The sequence below is a fragment of the Trametes versicolor genome, assembly GCF_000271585.1.
Source record: "Trametes versicolor FP-101664 SS1 unplaced genomic scaffold TRAVEscaffold_3, whole genome shotgun sequence".
Lineage (NCBI taxonomy): Eukaryota > Fungi > Basidiomycota > Agaricomycetes > Polyporales > Polyporaceae > Trametes > Trametes versicolor.
In genome coordinates, this window is record NW_007360323.1 from 1,171,915 (window position 1) to 1,191,223 (window position 19,309).

General features: G+C 56.8%; 6 protein-coding genes across 6 annotated transcripts; 3 read left to right on the forward strand and 3 right to left on the reverse strand.

Annotated features, from left to right (window-relative positions):
- Positions 1-203: 203 nt before the first annotated feature.
- TRAVEDRAFT_69851 (Maf/Ham1) lies at positions 204-1,172 on the reverse strand (the record flags this gene model as incomplete). The annotated part of the gene is made up of 5 exons (XM_008037263.1): positions 204-485; positions 537-726; positions 785-955; positions 1,019-1,108; positions 1,163-1,172. The coding sequence occupies 5 exons, from the start codon at positions 1,170-1,172 to the stop codon at positions 392-394; spliced, it is 555 nt and encodes a 184-aa protein (XP_008035454.1). The 3' UTR covers positions 204-391.
- Positions 1,173-1,547: 375 nt separating this feature from the next.
- On the forward strand, positions 1,548-6,397 carry TRAVEDRAFT_143374 (P-loop containing nucleoside triphosphate hydrolase protein). Its single transcript, XM_008037264.1, has 22 exons — positions 1,548-1,819; positions 1,881-2,046; positions 2,104-2,330; positions 2,386-2,539; positions 2,592-2,696; positions 2,748-2,893; positions 2,958-3,069; positions 3,129-3,293; positions 3,347-3,468; positions 3,527-3,734; positions 3,789-4,040; positions 4,102-4,285; positions 4,342-4,484; positions 4,547-4,619; positions 4,677-4,801; positions 4,865-5,015; positions 5,077-5,192; positions 5,247-5,375; positions 5,431-5,508; positions 5,561-5,630; positions 5,692-5,822; positions 5,883-6,397. Exons 1-22 carry the CDS (start codon positions 1,575-1,577, stop codon positions 6,216-6,218), a joined length of 3,438 nt encoding a protein of 1,145 aa, XP_008035455.1. The 5' UTR covers positions 1,548-1,574; the 3' UTR covers positions 6,219-6,397.
- Positions 6,398-6,846: 449 nt separating this feature from the next.
- Positions 6,847-9,257, reverse strand: TRAVEDRAFT_69853 (uncharacterized protein). The gene is made up of 2 exons (XM_008037265.1): positions 9,130-9,257; positions 6,847-8,806 (listed from the first exon to the last, which is right to left on the reverse strand). Exons 1-2 carry the CDS (start codon positions 9,228-9,230, stop codon positions 7,264-7,266), a joined length of 1,644 nt encoding a protein of 547 aa, XP_008035456.1. The 5' UTR covers positions 9,231-9,257; the 3' UTR covers positions 6,847-7,263.
- A 3,279-nt stretch (positions 9,258-12,536) lies between these two features.
- Positions 12,537-14,047, forward strand: TRAVEDRAFT_143379 (cellulose-growth-specific protein). The gene is made up of 7 exons (XM_008037266.1): positions 12,537-12,672; positions 12,736-12,788; positions 12,849-12,996; positions 13,056-13,404; positions 13,473-13,576; positions 13,633-13,792; positions 13,858-14,047. The coding sequence occupies exons 1-7, from the start codon at positions 12,559-12,561 to the stop codon at positions 13,878-13,880; spliced, it is 951 nt and encodes a 316-aa protein (XP_008035457.1). The 5' UTR covers positions 12,537-12,558; the 3' UTR covers positions 13,881-14,047.
- Positions 14,048-15,156: 1,109 nt separating this feature from the next.
- On the forward strand, positions 15,157-17,500 carry TRAVEDRAFT_115964 (aromatic compound dioxygenase; the record flags this gene model as incomplete). The annotated part of the gene is made up of 3 exons (XM_008037267.1): positions 15,157-15,238; positions 15,298-15,622; positions 17,278-17,500. Coding segments are annotated over 3 exons (630 nt in total), but the record flags the coding sequence as incomplete, so codon positions are not given.
- A 440-nt stretch (positions 17,501-17,940) lies between these two features.
- Positions 17,941-19,079, reverse strand: TRAVEDRAFT_35012 (uncharacterized protein; the record flags this gene model as incomplete). Its single annotated transcript, XM_008036717.1, has 6 exons — positions 17,941-18,148; positions 18,204-18,324; positions 18,378-18,520; positions 18,573-18,678; positions 18,735-18,854; positions 18,914-19,079. The coding sequence occupies 6 exons, from the start codon at positions 19,077-19,079 to the stop codon at positions 17,941-17,943; spliced, it is 864 nt and encodes a 287-aa protein (XP_008034908.1).
- Between the last annotated feature and the right edge of the window lie 230 nt (positions 19,080-19,309).

The window sequence follows — 19,309 nt, forward strand, 5'->3', positions numbered from 1 at the left end:
CTAGGGACGGATAGTGGAGGACGGGTGCAGAAAAGGGAAGAGGATCGGATGAGTCAGACGCAGCCAATGCTTGGTGGCCTCCCGGCTGCGGCTGACCAGATTCGGCCTATTCGCAGTGATGCCGCCACGATGATGCATGTCAACTTAGTGCGCGTCGGAGCACTGTCCGAGCTCATGCGGTGGTAGCACTAAACATCTATACTGTTTGATACATTCGAAACCGTAAAAGTAAGCAATACATGACGCGGCGTATGTGCTACAAGCGCCTCAGACTTCGGAACGATTGTCTTCCGCCTCCGAACGTGAGGCTGGTTCACGAGCCTACCTCGGACATTCCAATGGATCCCGCACCATCGCCACCAACTCAACCTATCCTGCCTACACGAGGTTGCTACTCAAGGGTCCGCAAGTATTTTACCAAAATCTCCAGCGCACGGCCGCGATGAGAGATCTGGTTCTTCAATTCGGCCGGCATCTCAGCATATCTATAATTTCTGTCAGCGGGCGATGTCTCATCCATGGGACCGTGAACGCACGTTTGTTCGAAGCCCTTTGGCTCGAAGCAGGCGTCCCAGCCAAAGTTGCCTTCGCCTCTTGCGGGAACGATCTGGCCATCGGTGCGACCTTCGAATAGGATCGGCTCCCATTTAGGTCCCGCACTGTATGCGAAGGTACAGAGGGCATAGGCGGCTTTCGTAGGGAAGCCGACAAGCATGTTGTTGAGGCCTTCGAAGTCGTATCTCGATATAAGTATCGGTGGCAATTTGGCCGCCGTGTAACGTACCGTCATGGCCGAGCTCTTTGAGAAAGAATTTGATGTACGGTCCAGGGAGGCCGTTCATTGCTTCGAAGCAGAGTGCGGTGTCCTCGGTGATGCAGGGGCCGTCCAGTAGCTCAGCAGCACGGCGACACTTGGCGATGGCGATCTCCGCGGTCGTACCTTGGATTTCGGGGACTGATGATATGTGTCGGTTAGTAATAGACGAAATAAGTATGAGCACCGTAAGGTAAAGCTTACTGTCAAGTTCCTTAGACACGACGTCGATGTTCGCTGCACCAAGAATTTGTCGCACTTCTCGCAGTTTGCCTGCGTTTCCGGTAACAAAGGCTGGATGGTGCTGGTGTCAAGATTGAGCTTGACCATCCTCGAAAACGTACTCACTAATTTTCATTTTCAGTAAAACTCCACCTGATTTATGTCGGGGTAGGGCCGATGCAGATCGTGTATATAGTCCGTCGAAGTCGTGAAACGTGGGGGGAAGTCAAGGCAATAATGTGGCGGAAGTGTCGATCGAGGGCGCGCGGCGCAAAGTCACGTGGGCGCAATATTGCGAAAATGCTTGCCCTGAAGCTACGCGCGACGCGTCGAGAGAGTCAGAGACCCGTCGCATCCTGCTGAGCGCCATCATCATACCTTGCGCTCCATTCGTGTCTGTTCTCCTCCCCACCAGACGATGCGCAGGGGGCCTTCGCACGATTCACAGGACTCTCTGAAAGAAAACAACGGCGTCAACGGCGTCACCAACAACAACAAGACCACAAACGAGCGGGTGGCTCGCGGCAAGCGCGCAGCTATGAGGGAACACATAGACGCCAACGATGAGCGCGACGCGGAGGCAGAGGAGGATGCGCAGGGTGAGGAAGACAAAGACGAACATGCAGAAGTCTCTGGCGAAGATGATGAGGAGGACCAAGACCAAGGCGGGGACCCGTCACGCAGGAAGCGCGCCAGAGTGAACACCGAGGGCGACTCGCTTGCAACTGGCAGCGTCCCGAAGGTCGAAAAGCGCAGGCAGACACTTCCGCGGGATGTCGACGGGTGAGCAATGATTATCGTGTACGAAGCATAATATCTGCTGAAGTTCGCGCTATGCCTTTAGCTTCATTCCTGGCTCTATCGTCCGCATTCAGCTAGAGAACTTCCTCACCTACGACTGGGTAGAGTTTCGCCCAGGCCCTCACCTCAACATGATATTCGGACCCAACGGGACGGGAAAGAGCTCTATCGCCTGCGCCATCTGTCTTGGCCTAAACTTCTCGCCCGCCGTGAGTGCCTTGTGCGTTTGTGCCACACATTAACGTTCAGCTGAATCATATCGGTAGCTTCTGGCACGCGCGCCTGATCTGAGCTCATACGTCAAGAACGAAAAGACGGAAGGATATATCGAGATAGAACTCAAAGGCATGAAGGGGAAGGGTAACCTCGTCATTCGCCGTAACCTCCAGAGAGGTTCGAAGAGTGCGCCTTTTACTTTGAATGGCAAATCCGCCTCTGGCAGGGAGGTCAGCGCGCGTATGGCGGAGCTGAACGTTCAAGTCGGCAACCTCTGGTCAGTCCGCATTCCGTACTGGGGTAAGTTGCCCACGGCTCACATGGTCACGCAGTACTTTCCTGCCTCAGGACCGGGTGGCAGAGTTTGCGCGCATGTCCCCCCAAGAGCTTCTCAAACAGACACAGCTCGCCGCAGGAAACGAGCATCTGACGGCTTGGCACGACACGCTCATTACCTCGGGAAAGGAGCTGAGGCGGGAGCAAGAGGTAAGCCTCACGCTCGGCCGACATTTTGCTTGAGAATAACACGCGTCGTTAGCTTGTGGACGCCGACAAAGATCAGCTGAAGACCATGGAGGATCGCAACGCCAACTTGGAGCGTGACGTTCGCCGATACGAAGAACGCCGTGCTCTTGAGCAGCAGGTGCATATAGTTCTCGAGCGTCACTATGCGCAATGCTAACACCGTATCTAGATCGAGCTCTTGGAGTTCATTGTGCCCATCAAGGAGTACTACGAAGCTCGCGAGAAGTACCGCATCATGAAGCCCCAGCAACGCGAGGCGTTGAGGAATCTCAGGAAGCTCGAGGCGCGAAACAAGCCCTATCTCGACATGGACAAGTGCGTACCCGTGGCGTCTGCGTACTGATATGAGCATCATCCTGAGACTGCGTCGCTTTCTCAGGGCCCTCGAAGTGGAGCTGAAAGAGCGCGAGAGGCAACGCGAAGCCCTGAAGCAAGCCACCAAGAAGAAGTTCAAGCAGATGTCCACGAAATGGGAGGAGAACGAGTGTCTGGTGAGCACGGCGACAACGTCTTTCCGCCTCAGTATAGTTGTTGATGTTGTCTGTTTCAGGAACATGAGGCCGAGAACCTCAAGAATCAGCTCGATGGTCTGAAGCAGAGGGAGAAGAACCGTGTCGTCAACATCAAGAAACAGGAAAAGTTGATAGCGGACTGCGAGGCGACGCTCGCGAACCCTCCCCCTATTGAGGACCTCGACGACTTGAACAGGCAGCTGGTTCGCTTTACCTCAAACCGATATGTGACAGTACTAATTAGCGGTGCTTGCAGAGGGAGCTTTCTCAGAACAACCACTCAACGCGTCAGCGGCTGTCGGATTTGCAGGAGCAACAACGCGAAAACGTCAACAAGAGTAGCCGGTGCAGGCGTGACATCGAGCAGATCAACCGGAGGTAGGACGAACTGTATCCGGCTAACGAGTGAATTTGCTGATGAACATATCGCATTCAGCTTGCATCAGCTCGACAGCCAGTCGCACCAGAAGCTACAGCAACTGAAGACTCAAGACCGTGATGGCGGTGAGGTCGTTGAGTGGCTGCGCAACAACAAGGACAAGTTCCGGATGGAAATCTTCGAGCCTGCCGTATTGTGCATGACGGTCCCGAACAGGGCATACGCTGATGCAGTCGAGGCGTGTTTCGGTGGTTCGCAGCTCAAGGTGAGAGTTAGCGGCATTTCTGTTGTGTGGCATAGCTCACCTTGTCTATCGTAGACGTTTGTAGCTCAGTGCGAGGAGGATTATCGACTCTTGAACAGACTCTGCGTCGACACGCCAGAGGCGATCGGTCGCAAAGCGCGTATCAACACCTGGTACAAAGCAAAGGACGAGTCCAGGCTTGCCCCACCACCGGCGTCCCGCGAGCAGCTTCACGCACTTGGGTTCGACGGTTATGCTCTGGACTTCGTCGACTGCCCCGAGGGTCTCAAGTGGTTCCTGCAGTCTGATGTCAAGTTGCATCGCTCCGTAAGCCTTCCCATGTCATCAGCTCTTGCCTTGATAAACCTGCTGAAGTGCGTTTTCGTAGGCGATCGCGCTCGGATCGAACGTCAATATAAATCACGCATCGGACATGGCTGCACGTTCGGGAGGTGCGAATTACATCGTCCAAAACGTCATGTACACCGTCTCCCGGTCCAAGTACGGCAAGCGCCTCCCGCAGACGGCGACACGCGGGGTGTTGCCCGCCAGGCATTTTACCGCTGCCACTGGTATGCCTCTCGCCTTGTACCCTGTTAAAAGGGTTTTGCTTACACGCGTCCCGTAGTTGACCCGCAGATCAAGCGCAACCTGCAACGCCAGCTTGCGGAGGCTCAAGAGCACTTGAGGCTGGTGGAAGTAGAGGAGCGCGAGTTGTCCAATGTGGACAAGGAGATCCAGGCAGCTCACAAGGCGTACAAAGAGGCGCATGTGAGTATTGACATAGCTGCGAAGGTTGGTTCCTCCTGACCCCTGCATACTGCGGGATATAGGATAGTCTCAACACGCGCAAGAATAATGTTCTGGACGCGCAGAAGACACTGCGGGCGGTCCAGATCAAGCTTGGCGAGTGACTCTTTAGCCGTGAAGCGAGGGCACGGTGTATTGACATTGCGCGTGTAGAGAGAGAGCAGAAGAAACTAGATGAACTTCTGCACGCTAAGCCGGCTGATGTTGAACGCAACAACCTCAAGCAGCGACTGCTCACGCTCGCATCGAGGCGTGTCGGGATCGTCAGGGACTACGTTGTACGCTTTTATGTTTTCCTATCCGTGTATCTGCGCACTCACTCTGATGTTGCGGTAACGCAGGGCCTCATGCGCGCCGCTATTCAGGAGCAAGAGCAGGCTACCCGGGCCGGTCTCGAGTACCTCCAGGTGGCCGCGAACAAGGCCGCGCTCGAGCTTCTGTGCAAGGAGCAGAAGGACCAGCTCGCAGAGGCGGATGCCCACGCTCGGAACAGTACGCTTCATGTCTTGTATTGCTTTCTAAACATGCCGGCTGATTAGGGGAGTAATTGCAGTTCATGCGCAGTTTAAGGCCGCCAAGGACGAGTCGAAGCGCAAGCTCGAGGCCAGCAGGACCAAGTTCGCCGAGATGGACGCCGACGTCCAGGAGCGGTTCCAGGCTATGGAGAGTGTGAGTTTCGCGCCGGTGCGCTGACCTCTATGATCCTGACATCGTTATGTTCAGGCAGGGGAGATCGAGACCAAGACTGCGGAGGCCTGGGAGGCCGATCTTCAACAGTGCCGCGAGGAGCTCGACATGAACATGAACACTAATGGCAACGTTGTCGAGCTGTACAACAAGCGCAAGGCTGAGGTAAGTGCCAGCAGTAGAAGTAGCGTGCGCGATGCATTAATCACATGGAGTGCAGATCGAGACCCTCACCGAGACCATCGAGGAGCGGGAGAAGCGTATACTGCGCATCGAGCAGAGCATCGGCACTGCCAGGGTTTGTCCTCATGCTCAAAAGTTCGGATCCGCATGCTTATCTCGATAAACAGGAAAACTGGCAGCCGGAGCTGCAGAAGCTCGTCGACAGCATTGGCGAGAAGTTCTCGCGTGCCTTCGACCGTACGTCAGGTCCTCGTTTCCTCTGCGTGTTTGGGCTGACATCATGCAACGCACACTGCAGGCATCGGCTGTGCAGGCGAGATCCGCATCCGCGAGGATGAGGATTACGACAAGTGGGCGATCGACATCATGGTCAAGTTCCGCGACCACGAGAAGCTGCAGCTCTTGACGGGCGAGCGGCAGTCCGGTGGTGTAAGCCTTCCCCCTCCTCCCACTCTGTAGCCCGCGGCACATACTGATACGCGCCCACAGGAACGCTCCCTGACGACGATCCTGTACCTCATGAGCCTGACCGAGGAGGCGCGCGCGCCGTTCTCGCTCGTGGACGAGATCAACCAGGGCATGGACCAGCGCGCGGAGCGCGCGGTGCACAACTCGCTCGTCGAGGTCACCTGCCGCCCCGAGAGCGGGCAGTACTTCCTGATCACGCCGAAGCTGCTCCCGGACCTCAACTACCACGAGCGCATGAAGATCCTGTGCGTGAACAACGGCGAGTGGCTGCCCGAGGAGAAGGGCCTCGGCAACATGATGGGCCTCATCGACCACTACGTGCGCGTGCGCCAGAACCGCGGCAACGCCTCTGCGTAGCCGTCTTCCTGTTCCTGCGTGTTGCGCGCGGGTATTCGACTGGACATTGTTTCGTGGGCTCCGTTCTTTGCTTACTCTACTTCTAGACCCAGGTATAACCGGTACTTGTAAATCGCATGTTGTTCTCATATCGTACTGTGCTATGTAGTCAGCCTCCGTCGAATCCATTCTGTTCTTACTCGACCGTTCACGACATCATGCTTATGGCATAAGCGCATGTTCAGTGGACTGCTTCACTGAGTATCAAGCCAAGGCTATTGTCGTTGTCAACTGTACTGACAAATGTGTGATGTGTGTACAGCACGCTGACATTCGTCGTATGACCACACGGCAAGTAGCTTAAAAGGTAATCATGTTCGCCGGCATTCCTTCACGCAAACTCAGGTTGAAGGCTTCTGCTTTGGGTTTGACGATAATAGCGTACAACTTCGGACAGCACAGCGGTAGCGCAACGACGATTCGACGACGACGATGAGATGAAAAGGGACCAAAGGAGGGGGGCCACGACCGGTGGTCAACAACCCAAGAGATGCTAACGGGGGTAAAGGGGGACTGAGGAGAATGAGTGAAGGAGATCCAGGAAATGGGAACGCAGGAAGGGGAAGAAGGGAGAAAGGGGTACTCAAGGAAAGATGTCCGTGTGCGGATGCGAGGGTATGTGTGTGCATGTGTATGTATATATGTTGTGTGTACAATCTGTGTGCGCTTCGCCGCTCTGATGAAGGGGGCAAGCAGATGGTGGGATGAAGATGGATGAGGGGTGCGGGCACGATGCGAGATGATGCGAGGCGGGGAATGCGAGTGGATAGATAGATGGGGGTTGTGCTATGCGATAAGTGGGAGTAGCGGCGGGATGTGGTATGCGCGCAACGGACGCTCGCGGCGCGGCACCGTACGCAGGAGTGAGAGGAAGGGAGATGCATAAGGGGCTTGTCATGAGATGTCGTAGGCATAGTCGTAAACCGAGACTGGGGGTGTCCATATGTAACCAAAAACCTAGAACATCGGCGGGGAGCATAGATCGGACGACGTCCTAGCGCGAGGGTTATGCGCAGACGTCGCTGTCGCCCGTGAGTGTTGCGCGGCGAAGCCCGCGCTGGGTGATGTTCACGCCCGTGCAGTCCTCGAACCACACGCCGCGCTCGGCACAGCGGGAGACGGCCTTGCGCCAAAACTGGAGCACGCGCGGGTGCGGCCGCACCGTGCGTAACCGATGGCTCTCCGCACTGAGATCGCGCACGAAGCGCAACGCGGGGAATGCGTCGCTGCGCATCAATGACGATATCTGCTCGAAGAGAGGGAAGCAAGGCGTGTCCGCATCGTCGCACATGAGGGCGTCGAAGAGCTTGTCGTCCATGTCAGCCGCGTACGCGTAGGGGTCGCGCGCGTCCATCGGCGTCATCGGATCCTCGAGAAGGCGGCGGTTGATATCGCGGATCCCGATAAGTTCCACCCGAGGGTGCGAGGGGAGGAGGATATGCGGCGCAATCCAGTCCGGGCTCTGCCAGTGCCACTCCGCGTCGGCGGAGCAGATGAACTCGCGTAGGTTGGGACACCACTCTGCGAGCGGGATCGGTGGATGTTGCTGGTTCTGGTTCTGTTGCTGGAGGACGAGGAGGTGTGAAGGCGTGGTAAGGTAGTACTCCTCGAGTGCGGACGAAGAGTGTCCAAGTTCGAGCTGAGTAAGCTTCGCGCCGTGTGCCTGGAAGAAGAGCGAAAACCCTTCGCCGGTATAGCTGAAGTCGGATGACATCACGGACAGGTTTGTCAGGTTGGGCATATCCCAGGAGGCAAGGACGGCAAACGTATTGTTGTCGAGGGAAACCTTGAGCGCGCGAAGGGCGGGAAGGTGAACGTCCATCTGGAGATGTTGGAAGTCCTTGCCCGCGGAGGCAGGCGGGCCTGAAAGGATGGTGCTCAGGTTGGGAATGCTGGAGGAGCGGGAGGACAGCTCGAGGTACTCGAGTCGGGTGGCGAGGTTGCTGCCAAGAGGGGCCATCCGCAGCTCGAACGGCACATCGTCGTAACTGGTCCAGCTCAGTCTTCGGATCTTGGGGTGCGCCACAAGCTTCAGGATCTCCTCTGGGCTACACCGAGGATCGGGTGCGTCCTCGTATATGCTTCGCTGCACGCTATGGTGGTCGGAGTAGATGTAGAGGTGGGGGGAATAGTCCAGGATGGTGCGCAAGTCAGCAGGCGCACAACGCTCGAGCGCTGGTGTCTCGATATGGAGCCTTCGAATGAACTTGCCGCTGGAAGGGAGGGTTTCGACGTACTCCATAAGGAGGGTGCGCGCCAGGGACTTCGCTTGAGCCGCCCGACTTATCCAGACAAACTCGTAGAGAAACGTGCGTGCGAGCGCGTTCCATTGGTGGGAGACAAGCGAAAGACTCTTCTTGGTGGCCATGCTCGCACGGTATGTGGCGAGTTGTGTGGAGGGCGATTCCAAGAAAGAAAGCTCGTGCGAGGTGTCCAGGGGATCATGGTTGAATACGCAGGCGTGCTGGATGATGATGCCCCATATTTCGGGAGGAATGAAGGGTAACCGGAGGTGAGCGGGTTCGGACTCCTCAACCTTGGATCGGCGCCTGAAGAGAGCGGTCAGTACAAGATATTCAAAGACATACAGAAAAAGATTGCGGGAAAGAGAATGACACGCCTCCGCTTGCCCGTCCGTCCTACTTCCAGTGGGGCACTTTGGAGCTGGGAAGGAGCGCGGGTTGCGACGCCAAGGACATAGGTTCACACGGACAGCTCATCGACCGCTCCGGTCCACATAGGTCTTCTGGTCGAGAAAAGACACCGCATCTTGGGCCGCAGCACCCAGTAGGTGAAGTAAAGGTACACCAGTCGCAAGGGGACGAGAAGGAAAGAATGCGGAGGAGATAGTTCGGAGACAATGGACGCTTACAGTTTGGAACGTATCCGAACTAGCAGAGTACGAACGCTGCGCTTGTGACGAGAAGGAGAGAGATTGCTTGTATGCGAGGTGTGCGACGAGGGATCTTGCATTGCTGGGGTTGTCGCTGGGAGGGAGGGTGAAGAGAGGGAGAGAGAGGGAAGGAAGGGACGTGGTGGGACGCGGAAGAGGACAAGTCGGTCAAAAAGCTTAGCCGGCGTCTACGGCCTCGGCCCTGGTCTCTGCCCCGCGCAGACGCCCGTGGCTGGTGGTGCGACCTGCCAATTGCGGTTAGCAGGCGCCCGAGTTCAATTAACGGGCGTCGGCTAAGCACACTCTAATCTCCACACAATCTCGCTTGCCTCCTACTCCAGACCCCAACGCCCTGCCGAGGTCGCTCGAGCTGCTCGTCCAGGGCCCCCTGCTATCTGCAGTGCAGCGCAGAATACACCTCCCGGGACCTGTACACCCTGCCAAGGCAGTGCGCGCGCAAACAGTTGCCCCCGCTGATTGTCAGATGACCGGATCCGCCCACTCGACACCCGCCTTTTACGTGCAAGAAGTCCCAGCGGTGGTCATATCAGTCGATGGCCGTCATCCTGCTACGAACCTTCATGCACGATATAATTTAGGCTCGCTGATGATTGCTCGGGGAAGCAGGCAGGGCGGGGAGGGCGAACGTCGCCGCTGCTGATGGAAGGTGCGGACGCTGCTAGCGGCCGTCGAGTCCGCGCTGGAGCCGTGAAGAACTCTTCGCGTCTTCCTTCCGTCGGATGACCTCGGCAAGCAGAAGTCCCGCAACACGGGGCGCCACAACGCCGTACTCGACTGACCTGCCTTTTCTGACACTCCCCGGCCGTTTTCATCCGGTGGTGTGCTGGCAAGCCTCGCTCAGATGCCCGGTGCGTCTCTCCTTCATCGCACTACAATCTAACAATCTCGGCTATGCTAACAAGACTGCACAATATGTGTCTGCATCTGATAGAGTCAGTATCATACCCAAAATCAGGGCGCATTCGTTGTTGTCTCTGATCTCTGTCCACGCACCACGATTCGTCTGCCGGCTCTCGCATCTCATCAACGCAGAGCTCTGACCAGAGTTCTGTGGGCCTTTCCAGTATCACGTCGCTTGACACAGTGCTTTACCCAACGCGATGTTTGTGCCCTCATCACCCTGCCTGCTTCGATCTAACACGTTCGGCGATTCGGTGCGGTCCTCCCTTCCATTCTCGAGGACACAACTGCCGCTATAGAACCGCCTGATCGGAGGATGTGGTGGGCTCGGACACGTGAGCTTGTCTCGGCATGAACCAGAAGTGCCTGTCCGTTCTTAGTCGGTCTTATTCGAATGTGCAGAATCATCTACTACGTGGCGCACTCTCCAGAGCCAGTCGTCCTCGGATTGAGGTGGGTTGAGTCCTCGAATATCCACCATCATGCACCACCTATTCTGGACCCATGTCTACTTCACAAGTTTTGGAGGGTTCATAAAAGATGGTGGGTGAACACGGCGCCCTACAACTAGTAGTACCAGCGAGCCACGCGAGCTACACCCCATTGCGGTAGGGCGCCGTGAGTAATGGGGTATTTTATAACTAATAATTGTTCACACCTGTTATAAACCGGTTAGTAACTGTGAGGTAGACATGGGCCCAGAATGGACGGTGAATAATCGTGAATAATCGTGAGGGCGGAGCATGTGAGGGACTGCTTGGGAAACACACCCAGACACCAGGACTGGGCACTTTAACCAAATAGTAAACCCGACGAGTGCTATCGACCACTGCAGCGGCCACAACCTCATATTCCTGCGATGGAGGCTGCGATACCGACCGGATGTGTGCAGATCTGCCTGCGGGAGCGCCAGCCTGCGATAAGTGCACTCACAACACGACTCAGACGTGCTCGGCCCTCTGGATTCGACTCGGATCCGGTTCACAGCGATGGTTGTGGAGAACGTTCGCCGGGTCCGAGAGGCCCGGCGAGGTTTTGTACTGTTATAAACCTGTTCTATATTGTTAGAAATGATTTATAACCAGTTTATAACCCACCTGTTAGTAACTGTTTCAAATCCTTGTTAGAAAGCCTCCGCCGGGCCTCCAGTTTGTAACTGTGAGTTAATAATCCGTCAGAATTTCTCACGGCGCCCTACATTGCGGATTGCGCGAGTGGCGCATCGTTTGACGAGGCGAGTCCGTCTTCATTATGAGCTCATTGGCCCACAACTAGCTGAGAGTGATTGGGCAGCCTTCGCGATACGATGGGCGCATTCATCGTGCCTGTGCCGCTCGCTGAGTGGCTAATGGGCAACCTCTCACATTGAGTCGAAGGTCAGCCAATGCTATCGTTCTTTCCGCCATCCTCCCGACCGGGCGTTCGGCAGGACACGTTGCTCCTTGACGTTCACAAGACAGGTACATGCCGCCGTGTGTCGTTTGTCATCCTCGGTTAAAGCGAGCAAATTTTGGGTCCTCTCGGAATGTCGTCGCGGGCTACTGGAGTCAAGACTTCCGACGCTGCGATTAGTGACGAAACAAGTAACGACTGGTCGATCTGTTGTAGGCGCCACTTCAAGCTTAGCTACAGAGGGCCTGAACCTATCGTGCAAATAATCGTAAACCATTCCATCATTGCAACATCTTGACTGCCGCAGGTGTACTCTCGACGTCGCTACCCAGTTCAAGACACACATCACGAAACATACCGACTTCCTCCCGACTACATGTCCGATATAACATCCGGGATACAGCCCCCTGCGTCAGGGAGGCTAAAAATACCCACGGCCCTCGCTGGTACGATGTATTCAGCTCTGCGAACGCCGGCCCTTCGTACATGTGAGCTGAGAACTCTAGCCCCACTACTCGCCGAGGCTTGTACATCCGTCTTCTCTGCCGTACAACCACGCTTACTCACTATTAGGGCAGAACGCACTCACGCAAGTCCCATCCCCGCACGTGAGGTGTGCGGTCGCGCGAGTTCACAAACGTCGGATATACCCCGCGAGGATATCCCGACGCGCATCACCCTCCGCCCTTCCTACTGCCCGCGCCTCTTGCCAACGCCGCGCATCTCTGCCAGCCCCGCGTCATACGCACTCCACTCGCCTCTCATTCAAGGCCTGTTCCTAGCCCCGGACCTTCTCAGTTCAACCCCGCGCGCGAGCATGACCCCGCATCCCGCTGAATCTCCGGCCGAGCACGCCCTTCCTGCCCACGGAGACCACTCGGATGTGCGCCTTCGCGCCGTCGACCAGCACACGCTACCCATCGCCTCGCGATCGGCAGCGGAGGCCCTACGGCACGACACCGTGACTATCACCAGGACGCCTCGGCAAGCGAGCGCATGCTTCTGCGGCCCTCGGGGGCGTATATAAGGACGCACAAGCGAGCCTTGGGGTTCTGCAAGCCACCTAGCTCAACCACAGCTACAGCTCACCCAAAGATGTTCGCATTCGCCGCTCTCACCGCCCTCGCCTCGGTTGCGCTCCCGAAGGTCCTCGCCCACGGCGGTGTCCTCTCGTACTCGAACGCGGGCAACTGGTACCAGGGCTGGGCTGTGAGTCTCCTCTCAATTTGATACGACTCCATTGGGGTCCGTGCTAATTGAGTTCGACGATAGCCTTACGACACCCCCGTCGGCCAGACCACCATTCAGCGCCCCTGGTCTAGCTAGTGTGTATTCGACCTTGACATGGTGCATGTACCAAACGACTGAGGATGTATCGTTTGCAGCAACCCCATCACCGATGCGACTGACGCTCAGCTCGCTTGCAACGACGACGGCACCCCTGGAGCTCTCCAGCTGACTGCCAACGTCGCGGCCGGCTCTGCCATCACCGCCTACTGGAACCAGGTCTGGCCCCACCCCTACGGCCCCATGGTACGCCCTTCCCATAACATCACCCAACCAAACACTCACTCACGGCACCGCCACTGCAGCTCACGTACCTCGCGCAATGCCCCGGCACGACCTGCAACGGCGTGAACTCGAACACGCTCAAGTGGTTCAAGATCGACGAGTCCGGCCTGATCTCGGGCACGATCGCGGACGGCTACTGGGGCTCGGGCAAGATGATCGACCAGAACTCGTCGTGGACGACGACGATCCCGTCGACGGTGCCGTCCGGCAACTACCTCATCCGCTTCGAGACGATCGCGCTGCACTCCCTCCCCGCGCAGTTCTACCCCGAGTGCGCGCAGATCCAGATCACCGGCGGCGGCTCGCGCGCGCCCACCGCGGACGAGCTCGTCACCTTCCCCGGCGCGTACAGCAACTCCGACCCCGGCCGTGAGTCTCTCCATACTTTCCCCGCGCGAGTAGATATATGTGCTGATGAGGTGCTCCCCCGTGGATAGTGACCGTCAACCTCTACACCCAGGCCGCTGAGGCCCAGACGACCTACGTCATCCCCGGACCCCCGCTCTACGGCAGCGGCACTGGCTCTCCCGCCCCTGCCCCGGTAAGCCACGATGCCTCCGTTCCTCCATGTACAGGATGACTGACACATCGCTGCAGACCACCGCGCCCTCTGCCCCCAAGACGACCGCCGCCCCCGCGCCCGTCTCGTCTGCGCCCTCGCAGGCCGGCACCGTCGCCCAGTTCGGCCAGTGCGGTGGTATCGGCTTCACCGGCGCCACCGCGTGCCAGGCGCCCTTCACCTGCACCGCCCAGAACGGTGCGTCCTTCTTTCCTTGTGCCCCTTGTCTCCCTACAGATAACTGACGCGCGCGCTCGTGACAGCGTACTACTCTCAATGCATCTGAGTTCGGAACTAGATACACGAGCACGAGGAGGTAGACGGAGATGGCAGCAGCATGGGTGGACGCGGGGCGAGGACCGCGCGAAAGCGCTCGGGGGGAGCGCGGCTGCTAGTGTTGTGCTCTGGCTCTTGTTTCATCGCCGAATCTCTCTATAATGCGATTTCCTTTTCATCTCCCTCGCTTGTGGGTGCCAGCCCCGGCTCATCGTCGTGCATGACAGTCCAGATATGAGGCCTTGAGGGCTGATTTATGGATTGAGTAAATCTTCGGCCGAGCAGCCTCCAAAACTAGACTACACAAGAGCAAACGAGTTGGGAGATGCGTAGTACATGGAACGGCGTACTAGATATTGGCCTGCCTCCCGTACGTGCCCGGAGAACAGTGAACAGTAAATGGTTCGTGATGCGCTGACCGCAAGCTGAGTGGTCGCCACGGCTAGTATGAACGCGTATCAGACGTCGCAAACTTGACGCTGCAGTCTTAATCCTCAAATGGTCAACTTCTCCCTCTCGGGGCGTGGTCTCCGATATGCTTTGAGCTACGTATGAGTCAAAGATGGGCGGTAAATTGTACGCTTGATCATCTGCTGTGATGTCTTTGGCATCGTGGCGTCGACCTACTTGTGGACCTAGTAGACGTGCGATGTACGCTCCGTGGCTCGTAACGTGCTTTGCTTCCCTACCAGGAGATGGAGTAAGCGAATTGACAAACGCCGCACAAGCGTGAGAGGGATTAGGAATGAACCTGGTGAATTTGATGTCAGTCCAGGAAAAGAAGCCCGATATACTGAACGGCTCTTGTGAGAAGCACTCACGCGACCCATGGGGCATGGTCTCGCCTTGTGGGCTCTATGTGAAGCGCATTTGCATGCACTATTCCCGCCTTCAATGCGCCTTGCCCGATGTGTCGATTCGAGGCGAGAGCCGTGACGTCAAGCTTCAAGCTTGAAGGCTATTGCACTGGCATATATAGGCGGTGGCGAGCTGCACTTTACCTATAACAACCAGTAGTCTCAGCTCTCCACACTCTGCCACTCCTTCTACTTGCTTTTTCTCATCGCCAAGACGATAACGCACCATGTCTCAAGTGCCAACCTGGGCTCCGTCCACAGGCGTCAGCCTCTTCACCCGTGTCTACAGCGCACTGCGGTCTTCGTATGTCATGCTTGTTGTCGACAACCCTCTTTCGTGGACGTTTGGCTTCCGTGGTCAAAACGTGCAGGATGAGTATGTGCACTTGTCGCGGGATTATAGACAATTGATCCTGATGTGAATTCGTAGGGCCTTACTACATTCCCGGTGCGCCTTACAAGCAGATCGAGGACGGTAAAGCTGTCATGGCGTCTACAGAGTATCTGAAGAGTAAGCATTCTATGAGACTTGATGCGCTCATGTTCAAACGAGCCTCACCCTGTGTACAGAATATGGTCCGTTCTTGTTCTTGTTCGACGTCAAGGACGCCAAAGGCGAACCCGTCCCGAACGCGACGCTGGACTGGTGGCAGGCTGATAGCGACGGGGGCTACTACTTCCGTTCCTGGACCCTGCGTGGCAAGGTCACCACGGATGCGCACGGCCGCGCGGAGGTCCTTAGTGTCAATCCGGGCGAGTACGGCGTCCCGTTCATGGGGAAACGTTCGGGACACGTCCACCTCAATGTCAGCGGCACCGCGGGCAAGCACCGCTTCATGACGACGCAAGTTTACGTCTGCGAGGGTAACAAGTCAGAGCGCGTGCACACGGACATGTGCGTATTCTGCCCTGGGAATGGAGCTTTGCATGGATACTTAACGAGGTCTGCAGGGCGAACTTCATGCGGGCACCGCGCACTGGCAATCTGGCGACCTGCTGGTCCCTGCCCGTGGCCAATGGTGGCCAGCGATTTGGAGACTTCCCTCAGCTCCCCAAGGCGGACACGGAGACGGCGAGGCGCATCGACTGGTGGAACGCGAAGCTGAAGGAACGTGGCGTTGAGCGCGAAGTGCTTGCTGTTGGGCAGAAGGACTTCAAGCTCACCCTGCTCTGAGGGATGCTGTGACAGGGCCCTGTATGATCATCGGTCGAGCTAGTAGCACATGATGATTAACGTTCAATTTGGCCTTCTATGCAGAAAGATGATGATTGAGCTGGGAGTGACTTCACTCACATTCAGTGCCTTGGTCAGAAACAAGCAGGCCTAATAAGCTGTGTTGACAAGTGCGACGGGCGTGGGAGGCGTATTGGGAATCCAGCTTGCCGACCTGACCTCGGTTGGGAAAAAGAGCGTCAGCGGTCAGTTTTGATGGCTCATGCAAGTGACAGGGTTTACTAGAAGGTTGGTCGCGTGCGTCGGATAGACACTCACGTATGTTCAAGGAGCGTCATCGCGTGTTGTAAGTATTGCACAGTCCATACACGAGTACGCGGTCGCAGGCGGGGCTTCCCATGTATGTACTTATGTGATGCCGCGCAAGACATCCCGGGGTGCTCGAATGAATTGATTCGGCACGAAAGCTGTGAAGTCTCCTGATACTTGCCACGTTAGCATATATAGACAGCGACATGAGTGCTTCCCATGGCCATCGCTCGCTCTTGCACTCAGCGCATCACCATCTGAACACCTCTGCCTGCCTTGCGCTCGACGATCACGCACCATGCCACAAGTTTCGACCATCGCGGACTGGGCACCACTTGTGGGTGTCAGCTTCTTCACTCGACTCTTCAGTGCGCTTCGGTCCACGTGGGTCATGGTCGTTGTGGATAATCCGCTGTCGTGGAAGCTGGGTTTCAGGGGTCAGAACGAGCAGGACGACGTCGAAGGTGCGCACCGTCTCTTCTCTGCTTCCGGACTTGTCAAGTCCGATTCGGCATGGACTGGTCCTCACGGTGTACGAACGACAGGACCCTTCTACATTACCGGAGCACCTAGCAGGCAGATCGACGACGGGAAAGCAGTGCTTGCTTCTCCCGAGCATCTGGAGAGTAAGTCGACGTCTGCAGTCCCCAGTTACGACGTGTGGCTCACCATGCGTGTAGAGTACGGTCCGTTCTTGTTCATCTTCGACGTCAAGGATGCCAAAGGCGATCCCATCCCCAATGCGACACTGGACTGGTGGCAAGCGGACTGCGACGGCGGCTACTACTTCGCGTCATGGACCTTGCGCGGCAAGGTCACCACAGACGCACACGGCCGCGCGGAGGTCCTCAGCATCCGTCCGGGAGACTATGGCCCCCCGTTCATGGGCGGACGTTTGGGCAAGCGCTCTGGGCACGTCCATGTCAACGTCGAAGGTGTCCCGGGGAAGCACCGCGGATTGACTACGCAAGTGTACGTGTGCCCGAACAACAGGACGGCGCACATGCTCGAGGATCTGTACGTACGCTGCTTCTCCGCATGTTTCACGGGCTGAACGAGCCTTGTAGCGCGAACTACGCACGGCCGGCGCGTCCAGGGAACATGGCCACCTGCTGGTCCTTGCCCGCGGCCAACGGCGGCGAGAAGTACTGGGACCTCCCTGAGTTACCTGCGGAGGATGTGGAGAGGGCGAACCGTATCGGCTGGTGGAATGCAAAGCTGAGGGAGCGTGGTATTGAACGCGAGATAGTCGCCGTTGGGCAACAGGAGTTCAAGCTCACCACTATTTGAGTCCCACAAGGGAAGACTACTTCATGTACTTGTACCGCTGTATTTGATGTACCATGTGACGCTTTGAAAGAGACGATGAAACGAGGTTTCGTTCCTGCACTCCGCGCTGCCTCTTGTGAGAGCACCTGGTGTGATCAGATACAAGGCTGGCCAACTTACGCAAGGGATTGACGGGTCCCAAAGAGCGACCAGTAATACATGCCAGACCACTGTCACCATGTTAAAGCAGATGCGATACTAGTTACACAAGAGAATTGTGAGGAGGTTCTGTAGTCGGATATCGTGAAGAACGCACTCGACCGGACACACCTCCGGTGTCCCCTATACCGTTTGTATCGCTGTGGTTGTAACCTCTACTAACATATTGCGCATCTGTCAGTGTCGTATCAGAGGAGTCACAAATGAGAACGAACCACAGCTATAAGCTAATCTAGGGGCGTTCATGTCGCCCCATAGACATCTCTTCGCGTGTCTAACCAACACTCCTTGGCTGCGTCGATGCACTTGTTCAGCACGTCGTCTGCACCCACGATGCCCAGCCCGAGCTGCATCACGGATGTCAACCCCCCGCTCTCGTCGACCACCACCGAGATGGTGGTATCAAGCAGCGGCTCTTCGAAAGATGTGGGGTCCGCCAAAATATGTGTTCTGCACATGACATCTATCAGCTCGGGGCCTTGGAAGATAGGAGGATAGTACGAACCCATCGAAAACGCCGAACGAGAACGAAGTGGGAAGTCGGCCAATTTGCAGTGGTTCCTGCACCTTTCTCGAGCATATCGTGCGCTTTGTTTCCTCGTCGTATGTCGCTTTTGGCAGTGTCGCTGATAGACCCAGAGTCAAGACGGAACTTGATCCGAAGGCACGTGTAACTCACTGCTTTTGAGAGCGGCGACCATGGCGAGCAAAGTCGCGTCAAACGCGTTGCCATCGTAGTTTATGCATGTCGCGTCGACGTAGAGCACCCAGACAGCCTTTCCTGGCTCGATGCATAATGACTTTGTGGACACCACGCCTGACCTAGAATGTGGGGTCTATATCTACTTCACGATGAAGGAATATGACAGCGTACGAGACGAGGACCTCATTCAGCCTATCTGAGAGCACTTGTGCCTCATCTGTCGGAGGTCCGGGCTTGAACTTTGGAGAGCATATAGCCGGGAGATCGAGGTTGGGAACTGGGGTGTGCCGACATTGGTTGGACTGCGACCTGAAGCAGTGCGAGTTCACGCACCTAGGAAGCCATGCTCTGGACGGTCCAGCTCAGGCTCTGCAATCTCTGCCTTCACGCCACAGACCACCGTAGTTGAGCCTAGCCGGACAAGCGCAGAGCCGTTTGCCGTCGATATCGAGTCTGGACGCGTACAATCGTCAGCGACCCTAGCTTGTCTCTCTCTGCAATGATATACGGACCCACAATCACCGAGACGTCCCTCCACTCATCAAGGTTTCGCCCATCTGGCCGGACATCCTCTGCCAAGAACCGCTCAAGATATGTCTTGGGGTGCAGGCGTTGAAACGTAAGCGCCTTGAGCGCGTCTTGCTCTGCCGAACTTGAACTCGAAGATGCAGCAGCCATGAGAGAGGTAACACGTTCACACCAAAGCGAGAAATACGAGCACGCGGGGCGTCGGGGAGGATGGCGTTGGAGGTGGAAGGAGAGGCCCGCGCGGCGGACAAATTCTTATTCTTGGTTGCCGGCGGGCCCGGGCAGCAGCGAATCGAGGGCGGCCCGCGCGGGCGGGACGCCCTGACGCGCCGTACGCGACGAGATTCAGAGTGAGATAAATTGCGCCGCCAGCCCCGCGC

Excerpts from the sequence above, each read along its gene's own strand:
- TRAVEDRAFT_69853 (XM_008037265.1), bottom strand. The coding sequence starts at position 9,230 with ATGCAAGATCCCTCGTCGCACACCTCGCATACAAGCAATCTCTCTCCT. Across the intron at positions 8,807-9,129 it reads GTTCGGATACGTTCCAAACT|GCGCCGATCCAAGGTTGAGG; the intron begins GTAAGCGTCCAT and ends CGCTCTCTTCAG.
- TRAVEDRAFT_143374 (XM_008037264.1), top strand. The coding sequence starts at position 1,575 with ATGAGGGAACACATAGACGCCAACGATGAGCGCGACGCGGAGGCAGAG. Across the intron at positions 2,894-2,957 it reads CCCTATCTCGACATGGACAA|GGCCCTCGAAGTGGAGCTGA; the intron begins GTGCGTACCCGT and ends TCGCTTTCTCAG. Across the intron at positions 4,620-4,676 it reads GGCGGTCCAGATCAAGCTTG|AGAGAGAGCAGAAGAAACTA; the intron begins GCGAGTGACTCT and ends TTGCGCGTGTAG.
- TRAVEDRAFT_143379 (XM_008037266.1), top strand. The coding sequence starts at position 12,559 with ATGTTCGCATTCGCCGCTCTCACCGCCCTCGCCTCGGTTGCGCTCCCG. Across the intron at positions 12,789-12,848 it reads CAGCGCCCCTGGTCTAGCTA|CAACCCCATCACCGATGCGA; the intron begins GTGTGTATTCGA and ends TATCGTTTGCAG. Across the intron at positions 13,793-13,857 it reads CACCTGCACCGCCCAGAACG|CGTACTACTCTCAATGCATC; the intron begins GTGCGTCCTTCT and ends CGCTCGTGACAG.